The sequence below is a fragment of the Selaginella moellendorffii genome, unplaced genomic scaffold (genome assembly GCF_000143415.4).
Source record: "Selaginella moellendorffii unplaced genomic scaffold, v1.0 SELMOscaffold_28, whole genome shotgun sequence".
NCBI lineage: Eukaryota > Viridiplantae > Streptophyta > Lycopodiopsida > Selaginellales > Selaginellaceae > Selaginella > Selaginella moellendorffii.
Window position 1 is genome coordinate 512,926 of NW_003314289.1, and position 25,098 is coordinate 538,023.

The 25,098-nt window shown below is 41.8% G+C and overlaps 5 protein-coding genes across 5 annotated transcripts; 2 read left to right on the forward strand and 3 right to left on the reverse strand.

Moving 5' to 3' along the window:
- Positions 1-1,509: 1,509 nt before the first annotated feature.
- Positions 1,510-3,836, reverse strand: LOC9630058 (receptor-like protein kinase BRI1-like 3). Its single transcript, XM_024680422.1, has 3 exons — positions 3,800-3,836; positions 3,577-3,687; positions 1,510-3,437 (listed from the first exon to the last, which is right to left on the reverse strand). The coding sequence occupies exons 1-3, from the start codon at positions 3,834-3,836 to the stop codon at positions 1,510-1,512; spliced, it is 2,076 nt and encodes a 691-aa protein (XP_024536190.1).
- A 4,811-nt stretch (positions 3,837-8,647) lies between these two features.
- LOC9645242 lies at positions 8,648-10,081 on the reverse strand. Its single transcript, XM_002975650.2, has 2 exons — positions 9,821-10,081; positions 8,648-9,767 (listed from the first exon to the last, which is right to left on the reverse strand). The coding sequence occupies exons 1-2, from the start codon at positions 10,072-10,074 to the stop codon at positions 8,762-8,764; spliced, it is 1,260 nt and encodes a 419-aa protein (XP_002975696.2). The 5' UTR covers positions 10,075-10,081; the 3' UTR covers positions 8,648-8,761.
- Positions 10,082-10,249: 168 nt separating this feature from the next.
- On the reverse strand, positions 10,250-12,433 carry LOC9645243 (metal tolerance protein 2). Its single transcript, XM_024680619.1, has 12 exons — positions 12,098-12,433; positions 11,975-12,044; positions 11,778-11,875; positions 11,540-11,712; positions 11,368-11,483; positions 11,216-11,312; positions 11,065-11,149; positions 10,950-11,012; positions 10,792-10,897; positions 10,577-10,737; positions 10,427-10,518; positions 10,250-10,378 (listed from the first exon to the last, which is right to left on the reverse strand). Exons 1-12 carry the CDS (start codon positions 12,416-12,418, stop codon positions 10,282-10,284), a joined length of 1,479 nt encoding a protein of 492 aa, XP_024536387.1. The 5' UTR covers positions 12,419-12,433; the 3' UTR covers positions 10,250-10,281.
- A 10,938-nt stretch (positions 12,434-23,371) lies between these two features.
- Positions 23,372-24,179, forward strand: LOC112348313. The gene has a single exon (XM_024680601.1). It carries the CDS (start codon positions 23,392-23,394, stop codon positions 24,094-24,096), a length of 705 nt encoding a protein of 234 aa, XP_024536369.1. The 5' UTR covers positions 23,372-23,391; the 3' UTR covers positions 24,097-24,179.
- Positions 24,180-24,249: 70 nt separating this feature from the next.
- LOC112348252 lies at positions 24,250-25,098 on the forward strand. Its single transcript, XM_024680423.1, has one exon. The coding sequence runs from the start codon at positions 24,250-24,252 to the stop codon at positions 25,096-25,098; it is 849 nt and encodes a 282-aa protein (XP_024536191.1).

A 25,098-nucleotide genomic window follows, 5' to 3' on the forward strand; every position in this document is an offset into this window, starting at 1 on the left:
AGGTTGAAGATTGGAGATGAGTGGAGAGTGAGTGTGAGGGAGAGGCAAAGTAGATTAGGGTCCATTAGATTGCCACTCCATTATCGTCACCTCAATTCTCTTATCAAACAGGAGTGATGCCCAGTAGTATTTCCTCATGAAGGCACCACTGTATTCAAAAGGCCAGTTTGCCCAGCTCTCATCTTCTTGTTTGTTACATGACGTGAGACTATACTCTGGGATTGTAAGCTGAGATATGTTCTTCCCAATGTGGAAGAAAGTACTACCTTCTAGATGAGTTTGGAACATTGGGCATATGTGCCAAGAACATGAATTGGAATAAGATCAGTGAGAAGATTCATAGGTTAAATTATCCTTAATCAGATTTGAGGAATAAAGTGAAATTTTTTTCATTCCATATAAAGTGAAAAACTCTTTAAAATGATTACGTTGCATGTATAGCAGTGTTATTCTTACTTATTAATGCAAAATAAAATTTTATAATTATAAACATGTTTATAATTTATAAACACAAGATTAATCTTATTGTATATGGTAGAATAAAAAAGAATATACTAGAAAGTGATTAATAAAGTTTATAAATTATAAACATGTTTATAGATTATAAATACAAGATTAATCTAAATGAATAACAAAGAAATCTAAGCATATTCTATGTATATCCACTACCATCCTCTTATAGGTTTGCTTAAGAAAACCAAAAAGTATGAAAAAAAACTAATACATTAAAATGGATTTACTCAAAAGGTTAAAATAATTATCTTTGGGTAATTGCTTTATCTGTAATATCACAATTTTGTAAAAGCTAATGTCAAACATTAAGCATGTTCTTGCACAAACTTCCACTCATTGGTGACCACTAAAGTCATTGAATCAGTGTGTTCCATAGCATCCCACGAAGCACAAACCTAATGGTCCAAATGGAAGACTACATCACAACCATAGCTTGCTATAATTCTCTAACTTCATGCAAAAGTTATAATGTGATGATATTTCTGAAGAGCATTAGGATGAATCCTAAGTACAAAAGTAACCTGATTATGTGTTATAGAGGCAGTGACTAAGCTACTAACACTCCCACTCAGTCTGGGATTGGACTCACTGCTTGGGTGTTGCACAGTCTCCAGTAGCTGGATCTACATATAAGCTGCATATTTCCACTAGAGTACCTCCATTAGCTGGATAATTGAAAACTCCATTGTCTGGATTTATTTTTTGGGCAAGAGTTAAAGGTTGTTGTGATCAGCAATAAACTTTTTGGGAGCCAACACCTTTATGGGCAAATCAATTAGCTGCTCATAAGTGGTGCAAAACTGGAGAACAATCATGTATTGTGATATTAATGTTAAATATGCTTCATCCTACCATGAAACTTAGTCGTCTTGGTCAGAGAAATAGTGGTGATATTACCACAGTAAAGCAGAGTCAGGAAAAGCCAAGGGTAGCCATACTACCCAAAACATTAAGTCATATTCAAGGTATATCCACTACTATATCAATTACCAATGGTTACATAATTTCAAACCGTTTAAGTATTCTCTCCCATCTCTTGTTGAAAAAAACTGCACAGCTCCATGCAAGGAATGAAACAACAGCAGCAACAATACCAGCTAACATGCTTACATCTTCATCATCATCCTCGTCACCAGAATGATTGTCTAAATTATAATCATTACCATGACATTCTGCAAGCGGGATGCCACATAGTCCTGGATTTCCTTCGTAGCTGCTCGCAGGGAAAGTTGGAAGCTGCCCACTCTGTGGAATCCCACCAAGAAGCTTGTTGTGTGAGATGTTGAAGTATTTCAGAAAGGTGAGGTTGGTGAGCGAGCCCGGGATGTGTGATTCGAGCTGGTTGTATGAGAGATCTAGCCACTCCAGTTCCTTGAGATTGCCAACTGTGGAGGGAACAGCCCCTGTGAGTAAGTTGTGTGCAAGATTCAGCGAATATAAATTTTGCATAGCACCAAACTCTGCTGGGATTGTTCCTGTGAAGCTGTTGAACGAGAGATCGATACACCAAGGGCTGACTCCCTGAGTATTACTTGATATTAAATAAATGTTGAAACCGGGAGGTGACAGGAAGTACCAAGTTTGGCATCTGGTTGCAATCGGAAGCTGCTGGAACTCATGGAAACGGATTCCTTGCAGTATAAACACCTCATTGTAACCTTTGCAGATGGATGGCTGTACGTTGAACAACAGTACCATCAAATAGGGGTACTTTATATCATACTGGTCTTCTTTAACGGAGCAGCCGATCCAGCTTGGGATTGGTCCCGCCAACTGGTTGTCGTTCACTGCAAGATGAATTAAACTGTTGGTGTTCCTTAACTCGCCTGGTAGACCACCTTGAAGCTTGTTATGGCCTAGTAGAAGACCTCGAATGTTCTGCATCTTTGCAAGAGATGCCGGGATTTCTCCAGATAGCATATTGTTGTTAAGAACCAGCAAGGACAGATTCTTCAGGCGAGATATCTCCTCCGGTATAACACCTGTAAGATTGTTGTGACTGAGATGCAAGGTCACCAGCTCACTGCACTCGTCGATTGTCGCTGGTATCCTGCCTTCAAGATTGTTACCCCAAAGGATCAGATGTTGAAGCTTTGAAAGTCTGCTGCATATATTCCCTGGAAGCGACCCTGTCACAAAATTGATACTCAGATCGAGCATCTTTAAATTGCTACAGTTCATGGCCAAGTTTAAAACCGGACCACGCAACCTGTTGTATACCAACACCAAAGACTGAAGTTTAGACTTTGAAAGGCAGATGTTTGTGTTGCTACTACTGAATTTGTTGCAGCTCAAGTCTAGAGCTTCAAGAGTTGGAGGAACTGTAGGTATTTCACCTGTAAAACTATTGTGGTCGGCTTGAAGAACCTCCAGGGACTTGAAAACCTGAGGTAAACTTCGATTGCCAAATACCGAGAGAAATGGTCCAGAGAATTGATTGTCTGACAGGTTGAGCACCTTCAAAGCATCACAATCCTTCCAAAAAACAGTTTCAGAAATATTGTTAAAAGAAACATCCAACTCCTGCAGACTAGTACACTGCTCAAGCCGAAAGGTTGTTATGAAGTTGGACGAAGCGTTAAGCTTCTGAAGTCTTCTGCAGTTTTTGGACATATTTTCAGGGATCCCTCCAACCAGCTGATTGCTCGAGACATCTAGAAACTTCAAGCTCTTGCATGATAAAAAGAAAGAAGAAGGTATTGAACCACTTATTCTGTTGTAGGATAGGTCGACAGAAACCATGGAGTTCCCAATCGATAATTTCACTGAAATTTTTCGTAACTTGTTGTGTGAGAGGTTCAAAATCCTGATGCCTTTGCATGTAACCAAACGAGAAAGAGTGTCGAGAAAATCCCCAGTGAAATGGTTCCCTGACAAGTCAAGGACCTCCAGAGAGCATTCTTGCGAGGAGGATACTTTGATCTCTGTGAAATTATTCCCAGAAACAGACAAGTTGCGTAGTTGAGGCAGGGCTTGGATTTGTATAAAACGGAAGAGGGCCTGAAAGTGAGAGATAATTGAGCTGTATACCAGATATCTGGCCTGCTTAGGAACAATTGATACCAATCCATTGACAAACGTCTGATTCTCTGTTCCAGCTATTCAGTGACGACAGAGGATCATCCATAGATTTCTTAAAGCTCAAGAGTGCTTCAGTCTCTAAATCTGCAGCATCTGCATGACCATGAAAAACAAGCCTGATAGCAAGTAGGAAAACAGCAAGTAACCTCCATGGATCCATTCGAATGCAACAGCAGAAATGCTTACAGATGGTTCAAGTCCTTACCATCATATACTGCACGAAATTCCAGCAGGTCAGTCATGGGGCCATACTCTCCAGATTTTTATTTCCGCGTGTCTGACGATTGTTCTTTGAAAGCACTTCGCCAAAATGAGTCCTGGCTGTAAACACATATCTTGAGCTTTTTCTTGTCCTGCTTGACTGCAGGAGTGACTTCATGGGAGAGAATGTGGCCACGGCCACATGACTTTGATCCTGCAGTCAAAGTCAAAGCACTGAAAGAGACAAGGAAATTTAGAGATTGCAAAGACCATGACTTGACGATCACGGACTCTGCTTTTCCCAATGAGCTTGTGGAATGCACCTTTATCAATGGTGCCTTGTTAATAATCACTTCAATCATAGTTTGCAAAGAGTTCTTGACATTCTTGGTGAAGGTGGCCAAGCCTAAAGCAGAGATGACCGTCCACATGGGCTTTTATACAAATATTCTCTAAATCTCTTGCTCTCTCTCTAGTGGCTGATGGCTTATAGATGTGGCTTGCATCCCAATGGCTCATGGATATAACTCACATCCCAACAAGTGACCACAATGGATCAAGCATGTTTGTCATGTGAAGAGAACCTAGCGGCCTTTAAATGTTTAATGCAATGCCCATGTTAAGAAATTGGAGAAACCAAAATAAAAGAAAAGGAAGAGGGATAGAGTTTGGAGTTATAATAAAAACCACATAGGGAAAACTATGAGTGCAAACTGAACCCAAGTCCAAAAAGAAAAAGAGGAGAAGACCAAATAAAATAGCGTGAAAAGTATGAAGTGATCAATGGGAAGAGAAACATAGAGAAGGAATAAGAACTAAAATAAGAGGAACAAATGCTCACTTGGATCACAGTCTCGTGCGTTCTTGAGCCTTCAGAAAGTTCCTCCAAGTTGCCCAAGCTTACAATGGAAATACAAGAGAGATGTGTGCTCGGAAGTTGTATGAGAGAAAGCTGTAAATGGTGGGAAAAGGTAGTGGAAGGGACTACAGATGTTAGGACTAACAGTGGTGATGTTGAAATGTTTTGTGCATGTGAACTATTGTTGCAAATAATGGTTGCTCCTTTTTGGTGCTAAAGAATGAGATGGCAGGTACACCATCCGTCCACCATGTTTGGGTTCCTGTGTGTGCATCAAATCCAACCGGCTAGGAAAAATTAGATTTTGAAGTCGAGATTTATTGTGTTTATTCATTTTCGCTGGTCCACTTGGTAATTTAACTTTGGCATGTTTATACATTGTCCTGAATGCCCAAAGTGCTCTTGTTGCTGGATTCAGCCTACTCATTGGATTGAGGAAAATAGCTGTTGCTACGAACATGTTGAATCTTTAACAGCTAGAAAGAGATCCTCCACTGTTAGAGATGAGCTCTGTGGGGATGCTGAAGTGACACATGATATGCTCATAGATGAACTTCGTTGTTGTGTACTGATCTACACATCTGAGGGGAACGGCCTCAATCCAGTAGTTTGTCACAATGAAGAGGAAGACGTGGGACACTGCTCCTAGGGTTGTGTTGTTGGCATTGTAGACACTATTGTGCATACTCCTTGGTGTCCTTGAGGATTGTTGGCTAGAAGTAGCCATGTCGAAAGAGTTGTGCTGTCATGCAGCCAGAAAAGTGCCCGACACAAGAACCTGGAGCAAAGCAGAAATCTCAGTCGCTGTGACACATTGGAGAAGAAGGCCTTGAGCAGTATGATGTGTCAGGGCCTTCTTCTCCATCATACTGCTCTGACACATGGAGGAGGAGGCATTGAGGACAATAGTCTCGAGTCTGCCACTGCAAAGATTGTTGTTCCAAGTGTGGGAGGTCTGATGGAGAAGTGCTTAACTCCAAATACTTTGCCATATTCTCCAGAGCTGCTGGCACCACAAACGTTGTCACAGCAATTGTGAACTGACTAAGATCGAGTTGGTGCTGAGTTGAAGCTGTTCAAATGCTTACTGCTATTTCTCAGTCCACTTATAGGGGGTGTTGTGTTTGAGCAGAGCTACTAGTGGATGAGTGAGAGCAGCAAAATCTAGTATGAACCATGGAAAGAATCCAATCTAGCCAAGGTAACTCTGAAGTTGTTTGAGGTTTTCACCTCAAGGATCTGTTTGCACTTGGTGACATGTGCCTTCCAATGAGACATCAAAATTGAGAAGACAGCTTTCAGTGACAACGAACTTGCACTTGGCTGGATTCAGTGAAAAATGGTGCTATTGGCAACCTGTAAAGATCTTCTCTAGGTGGTGAAGATGTTCATCATAGTTTTTTTAAGAGGTCATCCATGTGTACAGGGAGAGAACTTCCAATCAAGTTGTGGAAGGTGTATGTCATGAAGCGCTGAAAGTTGCCTTGGCATTGTATAAACCAAACGGTAGGATGTTGTAGGCAAATACTCCATATGGTGTGCAAAAAGCAGTGAGCTTATTGTCTTCTGGATGAATTGGAAGCTGGTTGTAACCTGAGAAATCATCCATGAAAGAGTAAAAATGATGTCCTGCCATCTCATCCACAATCCTATCTAAGAAGGGTGTTAGGAAATGATCTCGCATAGTGACATTATTGAGAGCCTGGTAGTCAACGTGAAGACAGAGCTTGCTATTGGCTTTACATATTGGGACAACATTGGAAATCCATGTAGAATGTTCCAATGGGTAGATGAAATCAGTAGGATGAAACGGTAGGATGTTGTAGGCAAATACTCCGTATGGTGTGCAAAAAGCAGTGAGCTTATTGTCTTCTGGGTGAATTGGAAACTGGTTGTAGCCTGAGAAATCATCCATAAAAGAGTAAAAATGATGTCCTGCCATCTCATCCACAATCCTATCTAGGAAGGGTGTTGGGAGATGATCTCGCATAGTGACATTATTGAGAGCCTGGTAGTCAACGTGAAGACAGAGCTTGCTATTGGCTTTACATATTGGGACAACATTGGAAATCCATGTAGAATGTTCCAATGGGTAGATGAAATCAGTAGGATGAAACGGTAGGATGTTGCAGGCAAATACTCCGTATGGTGTGCAAAAAGCAGTGAGCTTATTGTCTTCTGGGTGAATTGGAAGCTGGTTGTAGCCTGAGAAATCATCCATAAAAGAGTAAAAATGATGTCCTGCCATCTCATCCACAATCCTATCTAGGAGGGTGTTGGGAGATGATCTCGCATAGTGACATTATTGAGAGCCTGGTAGTCAACGTGAAGACAGAGCTTGCTATTGGCTTTACATATTGGGACAACATTGGAAATCCATGCAGAGGTAGATGAAATCAGCTGCTAGCAGTTTTTGCACTTTGAGTTTAATCGCTGGTAGTAGAGACTTGTTGAGGTGGCGTTGCTTTTGGCATATTGGCTTGGCACCTAGAACCAACGTGATTCCATCGGCATGCCTGGAAGTTGTGATAGAAGAACATCTTTGAAACATTGGAGGAGAGACACCAACCTAGCTGCGTCTATGCTCCAAAACAGGTTGGATCTTTATCTCCCTCGAGGAAGATCTCTTTGCACCTAGGATCTGGTCTTTGTGCTGATTGTTGAGCACTATTTGGTATGTCCAAACTCGTCACAAAAATTGATTAGAGATGTGTTTCATGTTGCATGTTAAAACTGGATAGTTTATTGGCCCAAAAATTCTCCACTTATGGGATATAGATGAAATGAATTTCATGAAAAGCTTCCCTTAAAGCTATGGTGCCACAAGTCCCTAATGTGTTCTGTGCACACAAGGAGCCTGGGTATGTTTTGAGTTCATGAGCTCACCTAACAACTTCTCAAATACTAGAAAAACATTATTTTGTTCTAAACTATGGTTCAACAATTCCATGCATTGAATTACTTTGGCCTATAGATCTAATGGAACCATATAGAAGTGTTTAAAGAAGTTCTGTATTGACATTTTTTCATCTTTCAAAAAATGATTTAATCTATATTTTATTTTGACTAATAAAAGACAAATATAAATATAGATTCGAACATCAAAAGCAATCTAAAAACGATTCTAAAACTTTGGAAGTGTAAAGCTTGTCTAGTGGATGTGATAATCGATCTTAGAATCTTTGTTTAGTTCCCACATAAAAATAATAGGTGTGCTTACAAGTTAAATATACTTTTCCCCTATTCTCCTTTTGTGTAAAATTTAGATAGGTATAGGAATGTTTTCTATCACACACATGTAGTATACTAGCTTTAAAACAGGTTATACATTTTTTTAAAGATTAATACATCATAAAAATGAATTCTACAAAGCCCAAACAATCATTAACACTTCAAAAGATTGCACTTTAAATCAGAAGAATTATATATTAATCATAATTACATTTGATTTCAACATAATTTTCTTATTGACTTTAGACAAAGCCTATGCTTGTTGTTCAAACATCATTACCAATGATTTTGTAGACTGCCAGTTTAGTTATTTACATCATGTTCGTCGATATAAGTACATTGGATCTGTTGAGGATTTCAAGCAACTTAAGCCAAAAGGTTGAATTAAAGAATGTTTATAAAATTTTTTTGATTGAAGAATATTCATTACACTGCTAAAAACAGGCTTTAAAAATGACTTCTTTTAACCCTAACCCAAGCCTTGAACATCTCCTATATTATTTAAATTTCTTTGAACAATTTTACAAGATGCTAGTTTGTTTTCTTCTGATAATTCCTCTACTTTAACACTACTAATAAATTTTGTGATCAGCAGGATAGAGTCTCCACTGGTAAGATGTATGGGAAGCTTAGTGGTAAAAACAAAAGTGTAAATATCAAGGTGATTGTATGAAAATCAACCAAGCAATGGGATTTGAGGGTGGATGCTGCTACTTGAGCTGAATCACTTAAGAGCCATTGACATTCATTTTACTATCAAGATGCAAGAAATTTGATATGTTCTTTATATCAGCTAAATTACAGAATGCTAGTAGTTTTTGCATCACAGGATCTTTTTAACATTTTTAAGCCATCACTAATAAAAAGTTAGGCCTGTTAAGGCTTGGCAGACAGGCTGGGTAGCAGCACATAGCTGCACTCAATATCCTCGTTGTCCATGCAACAAGTATACCACTTGGACAGAGAAAAGTCGTATGCAACAGGAGGCCACACCCCATGGCTTTCCTTCCTGTAGAAAGCCGAGATGAAGACAGTGTCCTCGACCAACCTCACTGTCATATCCTTGTCCCCGACTGACAAGCAACAACTTGGTCCAAACAGGTCCTTCGACAGAACCCGGGACACCAACACCCACGTTGAGTTTTCCTGTTTCATCTCCCAGATTGCCACTCCAATGTCTTCACCCCACTTCTCTGGATCGAACAGGAGCGATGCCCAGTAGCATTTCCCCTTGTACATGAAGGCGCCGATGTATCCAAAAGACCAGTTCGCCCAACTCTCGTCTTCCTGTTCTTGTTCGTTACGTGCCGGTGGCGAGATAGCCACGTGAGACCAAGCTCTGGAATGTGGATCGTAAGCCGGGAATATGTTCTCCCCAGTGTAGAAGAAAGCACAGCCTCGTAGAGGTGATCCCAACGAGTTTGACGCGCTGAAGAACGGGCCTTCATGCCAAGAACATGAATCTGTGTCATACTGCAGCGAGAAGATTCGACCATCATCGTCATCTTGTGCCGGGGCTTCCTCAGGAGTGATCTTCTGGTACAGTATCACAATCTGGTAAGAGCCAGTGACGACATCTGTTTCCATGGCGATGTAGAGATAAGCCGGGCGTGGACGATCCGCGGAAGCAATTGGAGCAGGAGGAAGTGCCTTCCACACATTGGTGATTGGATTCCCCACAGCAAAAGTCATCGAGTCGATGTGTTCCATGAGCATCCCACACACGAGCCCGTTTGAAGAACACAAGCCCACGAAGCGCGAACCCGATGGGCCTAATGGGAGACTGCATCTCTTACGCTGGAAGCGGTGTGGACGCCATAGCTCGCTGTGATTCTCCAGCTTCATGCCATAGTCAAAATGCTCCTCATCGTAACGAAGCTCCCTACAGAGACACTTGCTTCCATGATCACGCTGAGAGAACTAAGAGGGACTTACCAGTCGGCAGGGAGACTCGTCCTCACCCTGAGCACGGCCCACGGTTCCAGCGGTGGCTTGTACAGCTCAATGAAACGAGGAGAGAGCACAGCATCATACCAGGACTTGCACACAGCCCGCAATGAGAACAAGTCTGGGAGATCTAGCAAGCTGAAGATGTGGAGCACGAGCGATGGCTCTGTGACGCGCTCGAAATTGCCACAGCGACCTTCGTCCTGATCAAAGGCGCCCCATCTCCCCATTTTCTCACTCATAGCCAGCGCACTGATAGAGCTTTAAAACACGCCTTATTCTACGTGGAAAAGAGTGGATTCGTTGCTTGCTTAGGTGGGACAAGGTATCCCAAGAGCTCTAAACGCGCATTTGCAAGACCACTTGTAAGGATCCGTACGGCCTTTCCTCGCAAATTCCACTATCTGGAAACACGAGTTTTGATCAACAAAATAGAGATGCATGCTTATTCAGTCTTTAAGCGTCAGTTGCATTTTCACTGGTGACACGTCCGGAACTTGAGACACGATCTCATGCTCGATGTCTTTGGCTCTCTGGACAGCATCCCTACATATCCAAGAACAAACTCAGTCACAAAATCAAGCTTTTACTTGCCTGATGAGCATATCGGGTGTCATGGAGACTTCCACCTGTGCGACCACTCTCCCTTTGAGAAAATGGCAAGTAACATGTTTAAGGGTCACATCCTTCACGATTTATATAAAGGTCAGCGAGGATAAAAAAGAAAACCAAGTAGCTCCTTACCTGAAACTTGGATGACAAAACATTACGTATGTCTTTCTCCACAGATGGCTGCAAACGTGAGCATTTATCATTTGTATCGCTCTCTGCTACCGTCGACGTTTCTTGAGTCGACGCAGCTTCTTCATCTTCAGCTTCATCCACTTTCCAGTCTTTTGCAGGATCTACATAATACGAACTTGTGAGAAATCCTAGCAAAAGCGTATAGAAAATCTTACCAATGTGGACGTAACTCTCTGCGACCTCCGGATGATACTCGTGGATACGACGCCGCACGGCTTCACCAATGTTGTGTGCTGCACTGACACTTAGCCAAGGGTCTACCTGTTAGTCCGTTTGTCACTCACTAATAGTTTAAGATTTGTATTCAGCTTACCTCAATGTGAGCATCAATGTAGACATAAGAACCGGCACGTCGCCCTCTTAGATCATGGCAGTTCTGGAACCTCAAGATAGATCTTTGGCTATTTCTTTCCCAAATGTTTACGTACCTGGACGCCCTCGACTTGCAAAACGCTTTCTCGAATGGGTGCCAGAACTGACTCTGAAACTCCTTTATCCACTAGTTCCTGGAGACTAGGAAAAAAGAAAATTTATTCAGAAGAATAATTCTTGAAGGGTAATTCTATATTCTATCGTCACCTGTGATATCCAGTTCCGATTCCAGCTTTCACGATCATACCGGAGACAACTATCCCGGCAGCAGGATCCAGCCATGGTACTCCAATCATAGTTCCACCTGACATAAACCATACCATCAAGAGACACGTCCTTAAGAAACTATAGAAATTTACCGACTCCTATGAGAGCAACAATGGACGAGATCGCGTCACTTCGGTGGTGCCAAGCATTGGCTTTTAGAAGTTGACTCCCTTGAGTCTCGCCAACTCTTTTAGTTGCCCAGTAGAGTCTACAAGAGAAAGCCATCGTTACGAAAAGAAAGACGGAGGGTAGTAGCGAACTAACCCTTCTTTCACACCGATTGACGTCACAGCAGCACTCAAAGCCAGTTGCAAGTGCTCCGAGTCCAGTCCGTGGTGATGATGGCCAGAGGAACCGTGATCGTCCTCATGGTGATCGGAAGAATTCTTGCTCAAAAAGTCCAAACCGGTGGTCATATCAGCAGTGGACAGAACAGACTTGACAAGAAAAGAAGAAAGTGTCAAACCTCTAAACTTATCGATGGAAGAAAGAAAAGAAAAACCTGTATCACTTCGACTGCATGCCAAGCAATGCCACAACCGGTGAGAAGAAGCATCCCAGAGATTCCCAGCGCACCAAGCGTCTCAAATTTTCCATGACCTGCATGCTGGAGAGTCACGAATAAAGGAGAACAAAGAAGAAGAAAAAAGGAAGAGAAGAAGAACACAAGAGTATGAAATTCTAAGCACAAGAACGTACCGTAAGGATGCTCCTTGTCTCTGGGAATTCTTCCAGCTTTTATGGACAGTAGCGCGACAGCGCTGAGAACCTGTTAGAAAACTTTAGAACGATTCTAGAAAAAAACAGGAGATCTATACTAACAATGTCCGAGAAGGAATGCGCGGCATCGGCCACAAGCGCAGTGCTTCCAGAGAGATATCCAGCGGAGCCCTTGAGCACTGCGAGGGAGGCATCAGCTAACAGGCCAATTCGAGCAATGTGCTCCCCTGCTTTGCTTCTGGCATCGCCCACAGCCGCGCCCTTGTGGTGGTGATGATGCGCGTGGCCCATATGCGTCCTCGCGCCAGCCGGAGCAACCGAAATGCCGCCATCAGAATCGTCCCTGTCCGCCTTGCAGATGAAATCCAGGGGCCGCAACCGCGTGATCGGCAGCCGGAGCTTCCTTCTGCAGAGAGGCGACATACCTAATCCATAAACCCTAATTAGTATAGATATAAAACTCTCATGTAGCTCAGATGGTAGAGCTCTCGGTTAGCATGCAAGAGGCACTGGGATTGATAGCCCGGCATCTCCAAATCTTTTCGAGCTGCTGTTCCAGGCACCGAAAGGTGGTCTATCTATCCGAGGTTTGCCTCGTCTATAATCTGACTTTCCTGTATCTGCACAGGATTATAAAGATGAAGGCGATGAAGGGGACTTTCCAAAATTCCTGTCATTGTCACTCTCTCAAAAGGCTGACTACAAGCTCGTTGACATGCCCAAGTTGAGTGTGCCAAAGGCGGATAGGTGAAGGGTCACAAAAGGCAAGAAGCTGTCTCTCGGTACAACATATTTTAGAAGGTTTACTTTGCTACGATTTACTACTATTCTTTTCTGTCCTATGCTCTTTTGTAGCGTGACAAACCGGCTCTTATTCCGGTACCAAGCAAGTATATGGTTCTAGAAAAAATGATTGATGAAGCTGTCTGCTAATATTTTGTTTTTGCAGCAGAATGCAAGTGCCGAGGAATGGTTGATATAGAAGTGCTTTGATGATATGTTGTGTGAATTTATATTGTGCTTTTCTGCAAAAGAAACATTCTAGGACTGGTGCTTTGATGATATGTTGTGTGAATTTATATTGTGCTTTTCTGCAGAAGAAACATTCTGTTCAGTCCTAGGACCTTTATTCCAATCTTTCTAGCTACTAGGCCTTAGTGATTTTCTTAATCAGTACATTAAGTAAATGGGAGTTTTCCAAAGTTTTTTCTTATAGCAACAGCTCATATCCCAACTGTTTTGTAAATTTTTTCATCACTGGGAAGCTAATATAAAGTACTCAAAACCCTACTTTATAAGGGATTTGAAAATCTCTGACCCCAAACTAATTAAGAAATTTTTATAGGTCAATGTTAATTTCAGATGCCCATCCATATATATAGTAATAAGTATTAAATTTAAATCCCATAAGTAGAGGTTGAGGTTAATTCCCACCATGGCCAATAGTGGTGAATCTACTCATTAGTAATGATAAAGAGATGATAAATACATAACTTTTATGCCAAATATAGTGTAATGTATATGATCATGAGATAAAATTTAAATATATTGTCATTGTAAATCTTTAGAACTTCAAGGCATAAAAAAATCATTAAAATTTATTTTATCAAGCAATTACCCATTTTTTAGTTGGCTTAACAGGAGAGATATAAGGTGTGTTACATTTAATATAAGAGAATATGTCTTAACGAGTACTATTCAATGAGATTGAGTAACTAGTTTTATTGCATACATAGAGATGAAAATGATGATCTAAGTTGGTACATGTTTGGTCACAATGGCTTCATATGTGTTTCTTGGGTATAAATTTTGACTACCTTTTCATATTAAGTTATATGAGCTTTCACTTAGGCTTATAGGATGGATATAAGATGTTTCATTTGCACAAGTTTATACTAGAGCTTGTGAGTGAGGAGCGCAAACCATATTTGAGCTCACGAGCTGAAGAGTTGAACTCACGAGTTGAACTCAATTTTCAATTGTAATTTAATATAAACATTATAAACTTTAAAATTTTAAGGTTATGGTGAACCTAATAATTTTATAACTCTCTATATATTATATAGATAAAAATGTTTTAAAGAACATTTCTTGTTCTAATAATTTAAATATTTACTACATGCAATGATAGGGACATTTGTTAAAACATAAAAATAAAATGTTTGCAAAAAGAGTATTCTTATCACTTCTTTAAATTTGTACTCTATGCTTTCTGGCTAGTAAATGTCAGGTTTGTTAGAATTTTAAAATTATTAAATTTGAATTAAGATTCTATATAAGGCCATATAACCATTTGAAAGGAAAACAAAAATAACTATGATGGTATATATACTCTCACAACACATTGCAATATCACGCACCTGAAAGACTACAATGAAATATTTTTTGAGATGGTAAAGACAAAAATAGAGACTCACGAATACTATGGGTAGTATTGCGAAAAGAACACTCACAAGTATATGAAATGAAAAGTGAAATAATAAAATATTTTTATTAATTATATAAGGTATAATTAGTTTATATTATTGATAGAGAATAAACATTGATAGTGCTAGAAAATCTAATTAGCTCCAAAAGTTTTCTGCAACTCGGCAATAGTAAGGCTTACTTGGTGTATATGAATATCCACTTTAGGATCCTGGTACAAGATGTTGATGAAGATGTAATATATATGCTTGCAAGGAGCATATGCCTGTAAACCACAAATTTTTCCTTTCCAATTTGCTAGCTTACCTTGTCTATCCAACCAACACCGCCTTGGCCTTTGTTAAATTCCCTCACCAAGGTTCCCGCTTATTGTACTAGCTCCTACTTGGTTCTACTTGGTTTCAACTACTCATTGCACGAGCAATGGAGCGTTAGCCATCAATCCACGGATTCCCAAATCTCCTAATCCCCCTTCCCGTATTAGACTGGACTTAAGGTTCAGCTACACTCCCCGCAAGCACAAGTAGCCAAGCACACCAAGCCTCCAAGTTCCTAACATCCCTTGGTACAACAAGGCTTGATCATAAGACCCTCTAAATTTCAAGCCTTAGGTGCAACACTTTGGGATGCTGGGGGGAAACACCGTGCCCTAACGGCTCGGTATGAGTACCTCTACCCCTCCCCTTCCATCCCGATAGAAAGGCCCAAGTCCCTAGGAAGGGCAAGGACCAATGAGCCACAAGGCACTCAAGTGGGGCACCACTCCACATAAACCAGGAGCACCGTAGTCGGTTTCCCTTCTGGGAGTGGGAGCTGCTCTTGAGCACTTCCTTGGGTGGCCCATTTAGCACCACCCGAGTCCATGCTTACTCCCACCCAAGGCCACTCAACCCCAATCTCAACCTCTTGTCAGTTTGGAAGCACCATTGGAGAGTTCCTTCAAGATTGGTTCCTGGACCTCACTATCCCTACTATACTTTTGAAACCCCCTATAGCCCCCCCCTTGGGAGACACATGCTTTGGGCTTTCACCCCTCGACCTATATTAGTACTTGGCCTCGGTCTCGGACTCGATCTCCAACTCGATCTCGGACCTGACCTCGGACTCGGTCTCGGACTTGATCTCAGACTCAACCTCGGACCCAATCTCGGAGTAGACCTCAGACTCGGTCTTGGACCCAATCTCGGATCTCGGACTCCGTCTCGAACTCAGTCTCGAACTCGGTCTTGAACTCGGTCTCGGAGTCGGTCTTGGACTCGATCTCAGACTTGGTCCCATCCGATGAACTCTTTATCATTTTGCTCGCGCTTTCGGGGATCCTTTTAGCCTACGACACCTTGGGGAGTTGGTTCCTTACAACTCCACCACCCATAGAAAAAATTTGATGCCCACATCGAACATCTCTTTTTAATCTTACGACTTGTTGACCATGTCTCTAGGGGCATCCCCCCACTTAATGGTGTGCATAAGTTAGCCTCCCCAGCCAAGAGCCCATGACAATGGAATATAGGTGTCCCTATACCCCTCACCTCACCACGCTCTAGTATGGGGTCGGGACTTGAACTCAGCCTTGCTTAACTAGGGGGTTGGGACTTGAACTCAACCTCTATAAAATATGTTTATAAATTCGACATCCTTGCGGGGAGTTAGGTGTAGTTCCCTACGCCTGGTCGACCTAGCTAACCCATGCTAATTATCTTACCTTCGGCGCACCTTCGGGTCCCAATATATGCCATTGCTCAACTTTACCAATTGATACTTTTAATTGAACTTTGCATAAGTACATAGAGTTCTGTCTTGTAGAAATTCCTCCACTAGATTTCATGCGTTTGCTAGATTTTCCTCCAGTTCCCATGTTGCTTCGCAATGTGAAAATCCTTTCCACTTCACATGGTATTCCCTCACCTCGCATCCTTGTCGCTTGCTGTTGCACGTATTGAGGATGGCTTCGACTTCGTATTCCTCTTCCCCTTGAATAACCTCAGTTAGAGGTCTCACTTGGTCTTTGCAAAGAGGATCCTCAAAGTACGGCTTGAGCAAGTTCACATGGAACACTAAGTGCATCTTTCCCATCTCTCAAGGAAGTCAGAGGCGGTAAACCATTTTACTGATTCGTGCCTCAATCTCGTAAGGCCCCGCGAACTTGCTTAAGGAACTCAAGATCAGTTCATTTCCAAAAATACATGCATTTTTACCTTTGGGTCAACTTCCGGCTGATCCCACTTGGTAGCCTTAAGTTCTTGGTGTCCAGCCACACCTTCTCCCCAAGTTTGAACTCTACGTCCTAGTTCACATACTTTGTTTGCCTTTGTTGAGCCCATTCCAAGGAATCCACACTCAAGTATCGGGGTGAGTCCATGGGAAGTCATCAATGGGCGAGCTATTGAAGGTCCTATGGAACTCAGCGTGACTGAGTATCATGAAGAGTTACCCGCAGTGGAGGCATTCACGATGGAAAGACTCAACATTTGGAATCTAGTGAGTGGTGAGTTGTTATAGCACATTTCCCCAAGTCCCAAATGACTTACCCAATTGGTTTCGTCTCCTGAGACATAGCATCGCAAATAATCCTCCAGCTGTCAATTCACCCTTTCTGTTTGACCGTCTGTCAAGAAGTGTTAGTGCCATCAAACTTGACTTAATACCCAATACTTGTTTGTAGGTGATAGGCTATGCTGAATTTCATCTTGGTGTGATACTGTTCCAGGAGAGTTCTCTAGAACCTACTGGTGAAGATATTATCTCGATCTGAGATAATCTCTTTTGGCCTTCCCCACACTTGAACCACTTGTTCAAAAAACAACTTTGCCACACCTTCTGCATCCACTTCTATTGTGGTGGGTATGAAATGTGCCATTTTTGAAAATCAGTTCACCACTACAAAAATCACATCAAACCCCTCACTTGGGGGGAGTCCCGTGATGAAGTCTATTGTAAGACATTTCCACGGACGATCTGGAATTGGGATGCTTTGTAACAAGCCCCCACTAGCCTTAGTCACGGCTTTAACCCACTTGTAAGCAACCAAAGGGAACGACTCGAGAAACGATCCATGGGGTTCAAATATAGAGGGAAAGGGCCCATAAACAAGAGTGCACCCCCTTTTCCAATCGGTTAAGGGTCTTGGGATATTTGGGGTTAAGTGTCCTTGGGTTTGAATAGTACTAGGCTGGGTGACCTCTCGGGAAGTCCAAACTCAGGAGCTTACACCGCTGACATGTTGAACATGTCTTTACATAGTCTTGGATGTCTTTAGCCATATCTGGCCAGTGATACTTCCTCTTGAGTAAGCCCATCGTCTTGGGCACTCCACCATGTCCCGCAAGAGGTTTGTCATGACACTCTTCTAAGGCTACCTTCCTTAGTTCCCCTTTTGGAACATACACTTTCATTTTTTTATAATAGATAAGTCCATTGTGTTCCGTATAACTTGTTTTCTCTTCTCATTTGTTTATAATAGATAAGTCCATTGTGTTCTGTATAACTTGTTTTCTCTTCTGTTGGCAATTCACCTCTCTGATGAGCTTCTCGTGCCTCTTGGTTCCTTAGCAACACTTCTTGTGCTAGACCATCGTTCTCATATGTTGTCCACACATCTTCCCAAAAGGTTGTCACACTAGATATCACCAATTTGATACTTGCTTTTTGACTTGGAGCATCTGCCACGATGTTGCTCTTCCCAGGTTTATACAGAATCTTGCAATTAAACTCAGCCAAAGCATTGGCCCACCGACCTTGTTTCCCTCTTAGGTCGGGTTGTGCCAAGAAGTGTTTTGTTGCCACATTATCTGTGTAAACTTTGAAGTGCCTCCCAAGGTAGTTTTGCAAATAATTCCTTCTTGTAAGCAAGCCACTTTTGTTGAGCCTTATTCAACTATTTCGAGAAGAACACCATTGGATGGTTGTTTTGCTTTAAAACTGCACCTAATGCAAAGTCCGAAGCATATGTTTCTACCTCAAAGTCTTTACTAAAGTTAGGGAGCATATGCCTTCCCATGTTCCTCGTGCTTCGTAATGTCTGGACATGTGCAAAAAGGAAAGTCTTGAATAACAATTGTGTACTCTCCACCTTTTGTTTTGACTGTGTACTCCTTTGCAAGCGTAATGATGTACTTTGTGGAGAGAATCTCACACTCAAGTGTTTGAGCCAAGTTTAATTTACCTTGCTTTTGCTTGGAGACAGTACTAATAAATTTAACTGCCTTACCTTTTCTCGTTGGCCTCCTATGCATCTCTGTAGGAACAATCCTGGTTTTATCACTTGTGTCTCCAACTCTCCTTTCAAGATTGAAACCAGAGAGCAACCCATTAGCAACCGGCCATTCTTTAGGTACTGCATCAGGTTTAGTCACTATAGTGTCTTCAAGCCGCTTTATATGGTTGACATTAGTGTTGGAGCAATATAACCAACACCATCTTGAAAATCCTGCTTGCTTTCGTTCCCCATGGAAACATAAGGCTAGAACAAAAGCAGACTTGTTACCACGGATCCAAGCCCAACACTTGCCCCTTGGAAGCATCCCTACACACCTTACATTTGATTTTGCTGGCACTTGACGGATTGCCCATTGCTTCGGCTCCACGCTACGATAAGCAATTTCAACCTGCTGTGATGCACTTTCTTCATCAGCCACTTGAGGTGGCTCGGTTCGGGGGTGATGTCTTGGAGCAGAATGATACTCAACATCAGGCATGTGAGAGCTTTTTGCTCCAAGATCTATGCCAACATCTTCACCAGCAAAGGAAAAGTGACGCTTTGAGCGGACAGTCTTCATATCACCAATAAAAGCCCAGGGAGTGTACTCTATAGATGTGCCACGAACCACTTCCTCCACTGCAGTTGCCACTGTTCATGCTAGTGGAGTCACTTTCTTCTTCATCTGATCGTGTAACATCTCAACCGAAGGTCCTGTTCCCATATATCTTCCTTCCTTAAATGCCAAGTCTTTTGAAGACTACTCTACAACGTGTATCAAATTTGATAGACATGCTTCATATAGACTCATCTTCCCTTTCCCTACCTCAGAGGAACGCTAACTTCAATGTTTACTTTTTGAGAGATTCACAGTTGGGGTGTATGCAAGATCCTCAAGTGGTTGATCCTTATAAAAAGATGATATCAAAAAGCAATAAAAAAGTGGAAAAAAAGAAAAACCAACTTGAAAAGAGTAATGTCCCTATTGGAACATTCTGACTTCCCACCACCCCAACCACGACTCAAGTTGTGGTAGACAACTTATGTCAGTATGGCCATCTTCATGCCACCACATTCGGATCTTGTTTGCTTTTGCCTCATGCTCTTCTTCAGAAGGTGTAGCTTGCCATTGTTTGCACAACTCCTTAAATGTTAATTGGAAATCTGGCTTGATAAGGTGGCAGTGTTGGTTTAGGCTCTGAGCCCAATAGAACTCACAAGTCCTCTCACAACCTTCTAGGGGTTGACCATTCCCAAAGACTGCTCGGACACCATTCCAATTAGCCCCAACCCCATCTGCCATGAAATTGTGAAAGTTGGTAGGCTTACTAGTCCGTTTTAATACAATGTCGGAGAGGGACTTCCAAAATATTTCTTGAGCCATCTGGTCTTGTACTTTAAACTCTGCTATTGCAATTTTCAAGTTACAACGTAATCTGTGAAAAGGGTAATGCTTAAAACCATTTTAAGATAATGAGAAAAAAAACTACCTTGGGTCATACATATGAGCTCCCATGGTTGTCCAACTCGCCACCCGCTCCATATGGTCAAAATGTACCCATGCATTAGCAAGGTCACTCAACCCAGACATATCCATTTGGGAAACAAGATCCACACCAGAGGCGGGGCCCATGGTAGACATTTTGAAAACGAAGAGGCGCTCTTGCTCACTAACAACTTGATCTGGAAATAAACTCCCATGAATAAACTCATAGGGACAAGTCCGTTTTAGTTCAAGGATTGAGTCGATTTTTGATTGGAGTTTCCCCTCTCGAGATTCACATATCCAAGACTTTATCTTTAATAAAATAAAATATAAGAGAGATATTATTGAAAAGTATGTAATAATATTTTCATACCTTATGAGGCTAGTTGCAGGTTGCATATGTTGTAGTAACTCCCGCAAGCTAGTCTCATCCAGTTGAGTATTCTTGTAGTCCGGATCAAGTAAAGTGCTTGTGATAAAATCCTTGAGCACTATCTTTTGAACATGCTTTGGAGTTGTAGATGAGTTTCTCACAGTCTCTATCTGCATTGCATCTTTGAAACGGTTGATTGAACTCCTTTGTATCCCTTCTTGCATTGGATGTGTGTGCGTGCCAATATGTACTGCAGCTCTACCAGCCTCTCCATCTCATGGAAGAAAATAGTACATCTTGGCCCCGCAGATGGCATGACATAATGGAGCATTCTTGCAAAATCGACACTTGAATCCAATACCAATGGTGTCACAGATGGGAGGATTGGTTGCAGATCCTTAAAAAAATGTGGAGTTTTTACCGCACTCTCGATTGCATGTTTTATTCACACAATCCAAATACCCACCACAATGAACCATGGACACTGTGCCTTCGAAATGCTAGAAATATGTGGTCTTGATCTTGCACTAGTTGTGGACGTCTTGCTTCATTTCCATCCCCTTTTGTTTTGAGCTGACAAGAGGTGGTAGTTCAAAGAAGATATTGCCATTGTATGTAGATGGGAGCTCACTAATGGGCCTATGCAGAAAGGAACGCACGTCGATAGAGAGGCGGGAAAACTGGAAAGCATTGCAAACAACTTTGAATATCTGTAAAGTTGGAGTTTGGAAATTCTTGGCTCGCACTAGACTAAAATCTCCACTAGAACTAAAAAAGGAAGAAATGATGACGACTGACTCTTACTTCACATTCACTTTGGTAGGATCGCAGCCTCGCACTTTGATTGAAGATCCAAAAACTCGAATCTCCTTCGACTTGGAATGTTGCAATTCCCAATATTGTCCACCTTCACCTACACCCGAAAGAAGAAACTCCGATCGTTCAACTACACCAATGTTGTTGCGAATCACAGCCTCCAATGAAATAGAACCGAGAAAAAGATCGAAACGTCGGCAAAGAAAACTTTCTGAAATAAAACTTTGGGAGAAAGAAAGCGGTGGGTGATCTTGGTAATGCAAAAGGAAACTCTCCATTTTGTTGCCTTTAGGTTTTGGAACTCTAAACTTTTATAAAGAAATGTCACCTCAAACATGTGCTATGCCATTATGTGAAAAGAAAGGGCGATTTTATTCTAGGATCTAACATTGAATAATGTTGTTATAATAAATTCTGTATAAAGTATATAGGACTATGTTGTACAATATTAAAAGTCTGTATATATTGAATTCAAAAACATGCTCAAATTTATTATATGGACTAACTTTTGGTAGAATGGAAAGAAATATCACGTCAAGCATGTGCTATAATATAAAAGATAGGAATAATTTTATTCTAGGATCTACCATCAACCAACTGTTGCCAAACAAATTAAATATTGTACATATTTTCAGTACTTCATTAAAGCTAGAAATCATCACATTCTTCTGAACTCATTTAAATTCCATCTTTGTACTACCATCTATCACCTATAGTAAATTATCTATATACATTACTTTGGAAATACCATCTTACGATTTAATAATCTTATATTTTCTGACAAGATGCTATTACTTGTGAGAAACATATAATTCTCATTTATAATTTCGTACTGTGATCAATTCAACACATGCGTCTGTGACATTATTTCCACATTATGGCATAGTCATATTAGAGCACACCTCCATTCTTAAATTACAACTCAAAAGGACTTTGTCACGTGATCAAATTTAGGATGGAATAGAAATTATACATTGCTAGCAAATATTTGCAGAATGTAATGAAGATTTACTGCATCCATGATGAACGGCTGTGATGAAAGTGAGGTTAGGTTTAGAGCAGCTGCCGGCATTAGGGTTTTATAGAAACTAAAGTGGGAGGTTGGGAGTGACTATAGGATCCATCGGCGTCGAACAGAATGCCGCCAAAAGTAAGTTTTTTACTCCTCCACTCCCTCTCCTCCACTCCCATGCCACGCCCAACACCACCGTGCCCACGCCACGCCCATGCCATGCCATGCCCAGCGCCGCCACTGCCTAGGGCCACTGCTGCACAGCACCGCCACTGCCCAGCACCGTCGCTGCCATGACCAGTGCCACCGCTGCCATTGTTGGTCCCGACCGCGGTCGGCCTACACCCTGACCGCCGCCGACCGCGTTCGGCCGACCACGTTTGGACAGGTCCGTTCGTGGAAAAAAAAAATGTCGGGAAAAAAAAAAAATGGTGATCGTGCTTCGCGCTAGATTTCTGATGCTGCTGCGGCAAGGAGGGCATAGGAGCTGCGTGCGTACCTGCCTCTGTTTTCGATTGAGCATGGAGCAGCGCTGAGGCCTCACAAATCAAATCGCCCAGTCTGCGATGCTTGAAGTTTTTGCCCTAAAATGAAAATTCAGTGATTCCAGAGATTTGATTGTAGAGATTCATAGCGATTCTGGCACAATTGAGCGATGGCGCCCGATTGGGCATGGTCCCATGTTACCAAGCTCACTCCTTATGCTTCCGGCAAAGGAGATGGGCGTTGGAAATGTAATTATTGTGGTAAAATGTATGGCGGTTCACCGAAACGCATCAAGGTGCATCTTGCTAAAGTTTCTGGGCATGATATTGAAGCATGTAGTGCTTCAAACGTTCCTCTTCATGTTCAGAACCAAGCTCGCCGAATGTTTGTGGAGCAAATTGCAAATGCCCCTTTGTCTTTACCTTCTACAGCAAATCTACAGAGTAGGCATTTTGATGGGGCATCTGCTTCTGGAGCTGGTACACAAAGTGCTAGTCAATCTCAGCCTATGAGTGCTTCTATAGGCCATGAGGGATCATCTGTTGATCGAAAGCGAATGCGAGATGGCAATATTGAGGAAATGCTTGATGATGCAAGAAACATGAACTTAGATGATGCGATATCAAAGTTCATTTTCTTGAATGCTATACCATTTAATGTTGTGAAAAGCTCATATTTTCATGCGATGATCGCAGCCGCTTGTAGTGCTAGACCTAGTGCTGCATCGAGGATTCTTGGTTACAAGAAGCTTCGTACTACTCAACTCACTCGTCACTATACTTTAATCAAGGAGAAGTTAGCTCCCTTTCGTGATGGATGGGCTCGGTTTGGATGTACAATAGTGACTGATGGATGGTCTGATATAAAGAGTAGATCATTCATAAATTTCATGGTTACCTCTATCCATGGCTCAATATTTTGGCAGGGTATTGACACCAAAGGAGAAGAGAAGATTGGTCTTTGGCTTTGGGAGCAACTTAGACCCATCATTTTGGATGTTGGTGTTGAAAATGTTGTTCAAGTCATCACTGATAATGCTTCGAATTGTGTATCGATGGGGGAACATATGAGAGAAGAATTCCCCTTTATCTTACACAATCGATGCGTGTGCCATGTTTTGGACTTATTATTGGAGGATATTGGGAAGTTTGATTGGGTGTCTAAGATCGTAAATGACTGTGAGAAGATCGTGAAGTTCATAACTGAGAAGCCGATGTTACTTGCTTTATTTCGAAAGTTCTGCTCTAGAGAACTCATGAAGCTTGCGAAGACTCGATTCGCTTACATCTTTCTTATGGTCAGCTAGCTCCAGCATGAAGATGTTTTCCCGTGCCTTCGACGATTCATAGTGAGTGCAGAATTTGAATCGTCGAAGTGGTATAACACAAAGGATGCCAAAGATGTTCGTACAACAATTTTCAATGATGAATTTTGAAAGAATGCTTCAACTTTATTGGTTATGGTAGCTCCTATTTTGAAGGTGTTACGTCTTGCAGATCATGAGGGCGCAACAACAGGATTAATTTATGAAGCAATGTATTGTATGATTGAAGGATTGGAGCTTGCAGCTCAAGATGGCAAGCTTGATGCAGATAAAATTGATGCAATTAAGTGTGTCTTGGTTGAAGACCAACATAGATGGAGAGCTCGATGGTTTATGATGCATAGCTCTATGCACAGCGCTGCACATGCTTTGAATCCTTCATACCTTGAGCAAGACTTGGATGCTGAGGTAAGAAGTGATTGGATGAATTATTTATCACTCTATTGCTATGGGGACACTCAGCTGGAAGAGAAGTTAGATGAGCAATTCAATATGTTTCGACGAGGAATTGGAAGAGCTATCAATCAGGATTTGCCGAAGAGCAAAGCAAAAAGGAAATTCCCAGTGTCTTGGTGGGAATCCTATGGATATGAGATGCCTGAGCTCAGGAAGTTAGCACTTCGTGTGTTGAGCCAAGGAGTGTGCTCTTCTCCATGTGAGCGAAATTGGAGTAGCTGGAACTTGATCCAAACCAAACGACGCAATCGCTTGCTTCTAGAGAACTTGAAGAAGTTGGTTTATGTACACAGTAACACCAGAGTGGTGGATCGTATTGAAAGTGAAGGAATGAAGTTCCTAGAGATTGATCTCGACACAATTGCAATCGAACCACAATGGATGAGGATTGTAGAGATGCAAGCTAGGCTTGAATCTCTTGGTATAAAAGATTTAGCCGAAGAAGATCTTCCAAATGAAGATGTGATTGTTGAGGAAGATGCCGGAGATGTCGAGGGACTTGCCGAAGATGTTGAAGAAGATGAGTAG

Excerpts from the sequence above, each read along its gene's own strand:
- LOC9630058 (XM_024680422.1), bottom strand. The coding sequence starts at position 3,836 with ATGACTGACCTGCTGGAATTTCGTGCAGTATATGATG. Across the intron at positions 3,688-3,799 it reads ATTTCGTGCAGTATATGATG|ATGCTGCAGATTTAGAGACT; the intron begins GTAAGGACTTGA and ends ATGGTCATGCAG. Across the intron at positions 3,438-3,576 it reads AGACGTTTGTCAATGGATTG|AGATCAAAGTATCCTCCTCG; the intron begins GTATCAATTGTT and ends ATAATTTCACAG.
- LOC9645242 (XM_002975650.2), bottom strand. The coding sequence starts at position 10,074 with ATGAGTGAGAAAATGGGGAGATGGGGCGCCTTTGATCAGGACGAAGGT. Across the intron at positions 9,768-9,820 it reads ACGAGTCTCCCTGCCGACTG|GGAGCTTCGTTACGATGAGG; the intron begins GTAAGTCCCTCT and ends GTGTCTCTGTAG.
- LOC9645243 (XM_024680619.1), bottom strand. The coding sequence starts at position 12,418 with ATGTCGCCTCTCTGCAGAAGGAAGCTCCGGCTGCCGATCACGCGGTTG. Across the intron at positions 12,045-12,097 it reads CGCATTCCTTCTCGGACATT|GTTCTCAGCGCTGTCGCGCT; the intron begins GTTAGTATAGAT and ends GTTTTCTAACAG. Across the intron at positions 10,519-10,576 it reads TTTTGTCATCCAAGTTTCAG|GATGTGACCCTTAAACATGT; the intron begins GTAAGGAGCTAC and ends TAAATCGTGAAG.
- LOC112348313 (XM_024680601.1), top strand. The coding sequence starts at position 23,392 with ATGAACTTAGATGATGCGATATCAAAGTTCATTTTCTTGAATGCTATA.
- LOC112348252 (XM_024680423.1), top strand. The coding sequence starts at position 24,250 with ATGGTAGCTCCTATTTTGAAGGTGTTACGTCTTGCAGATCATGAGGGC.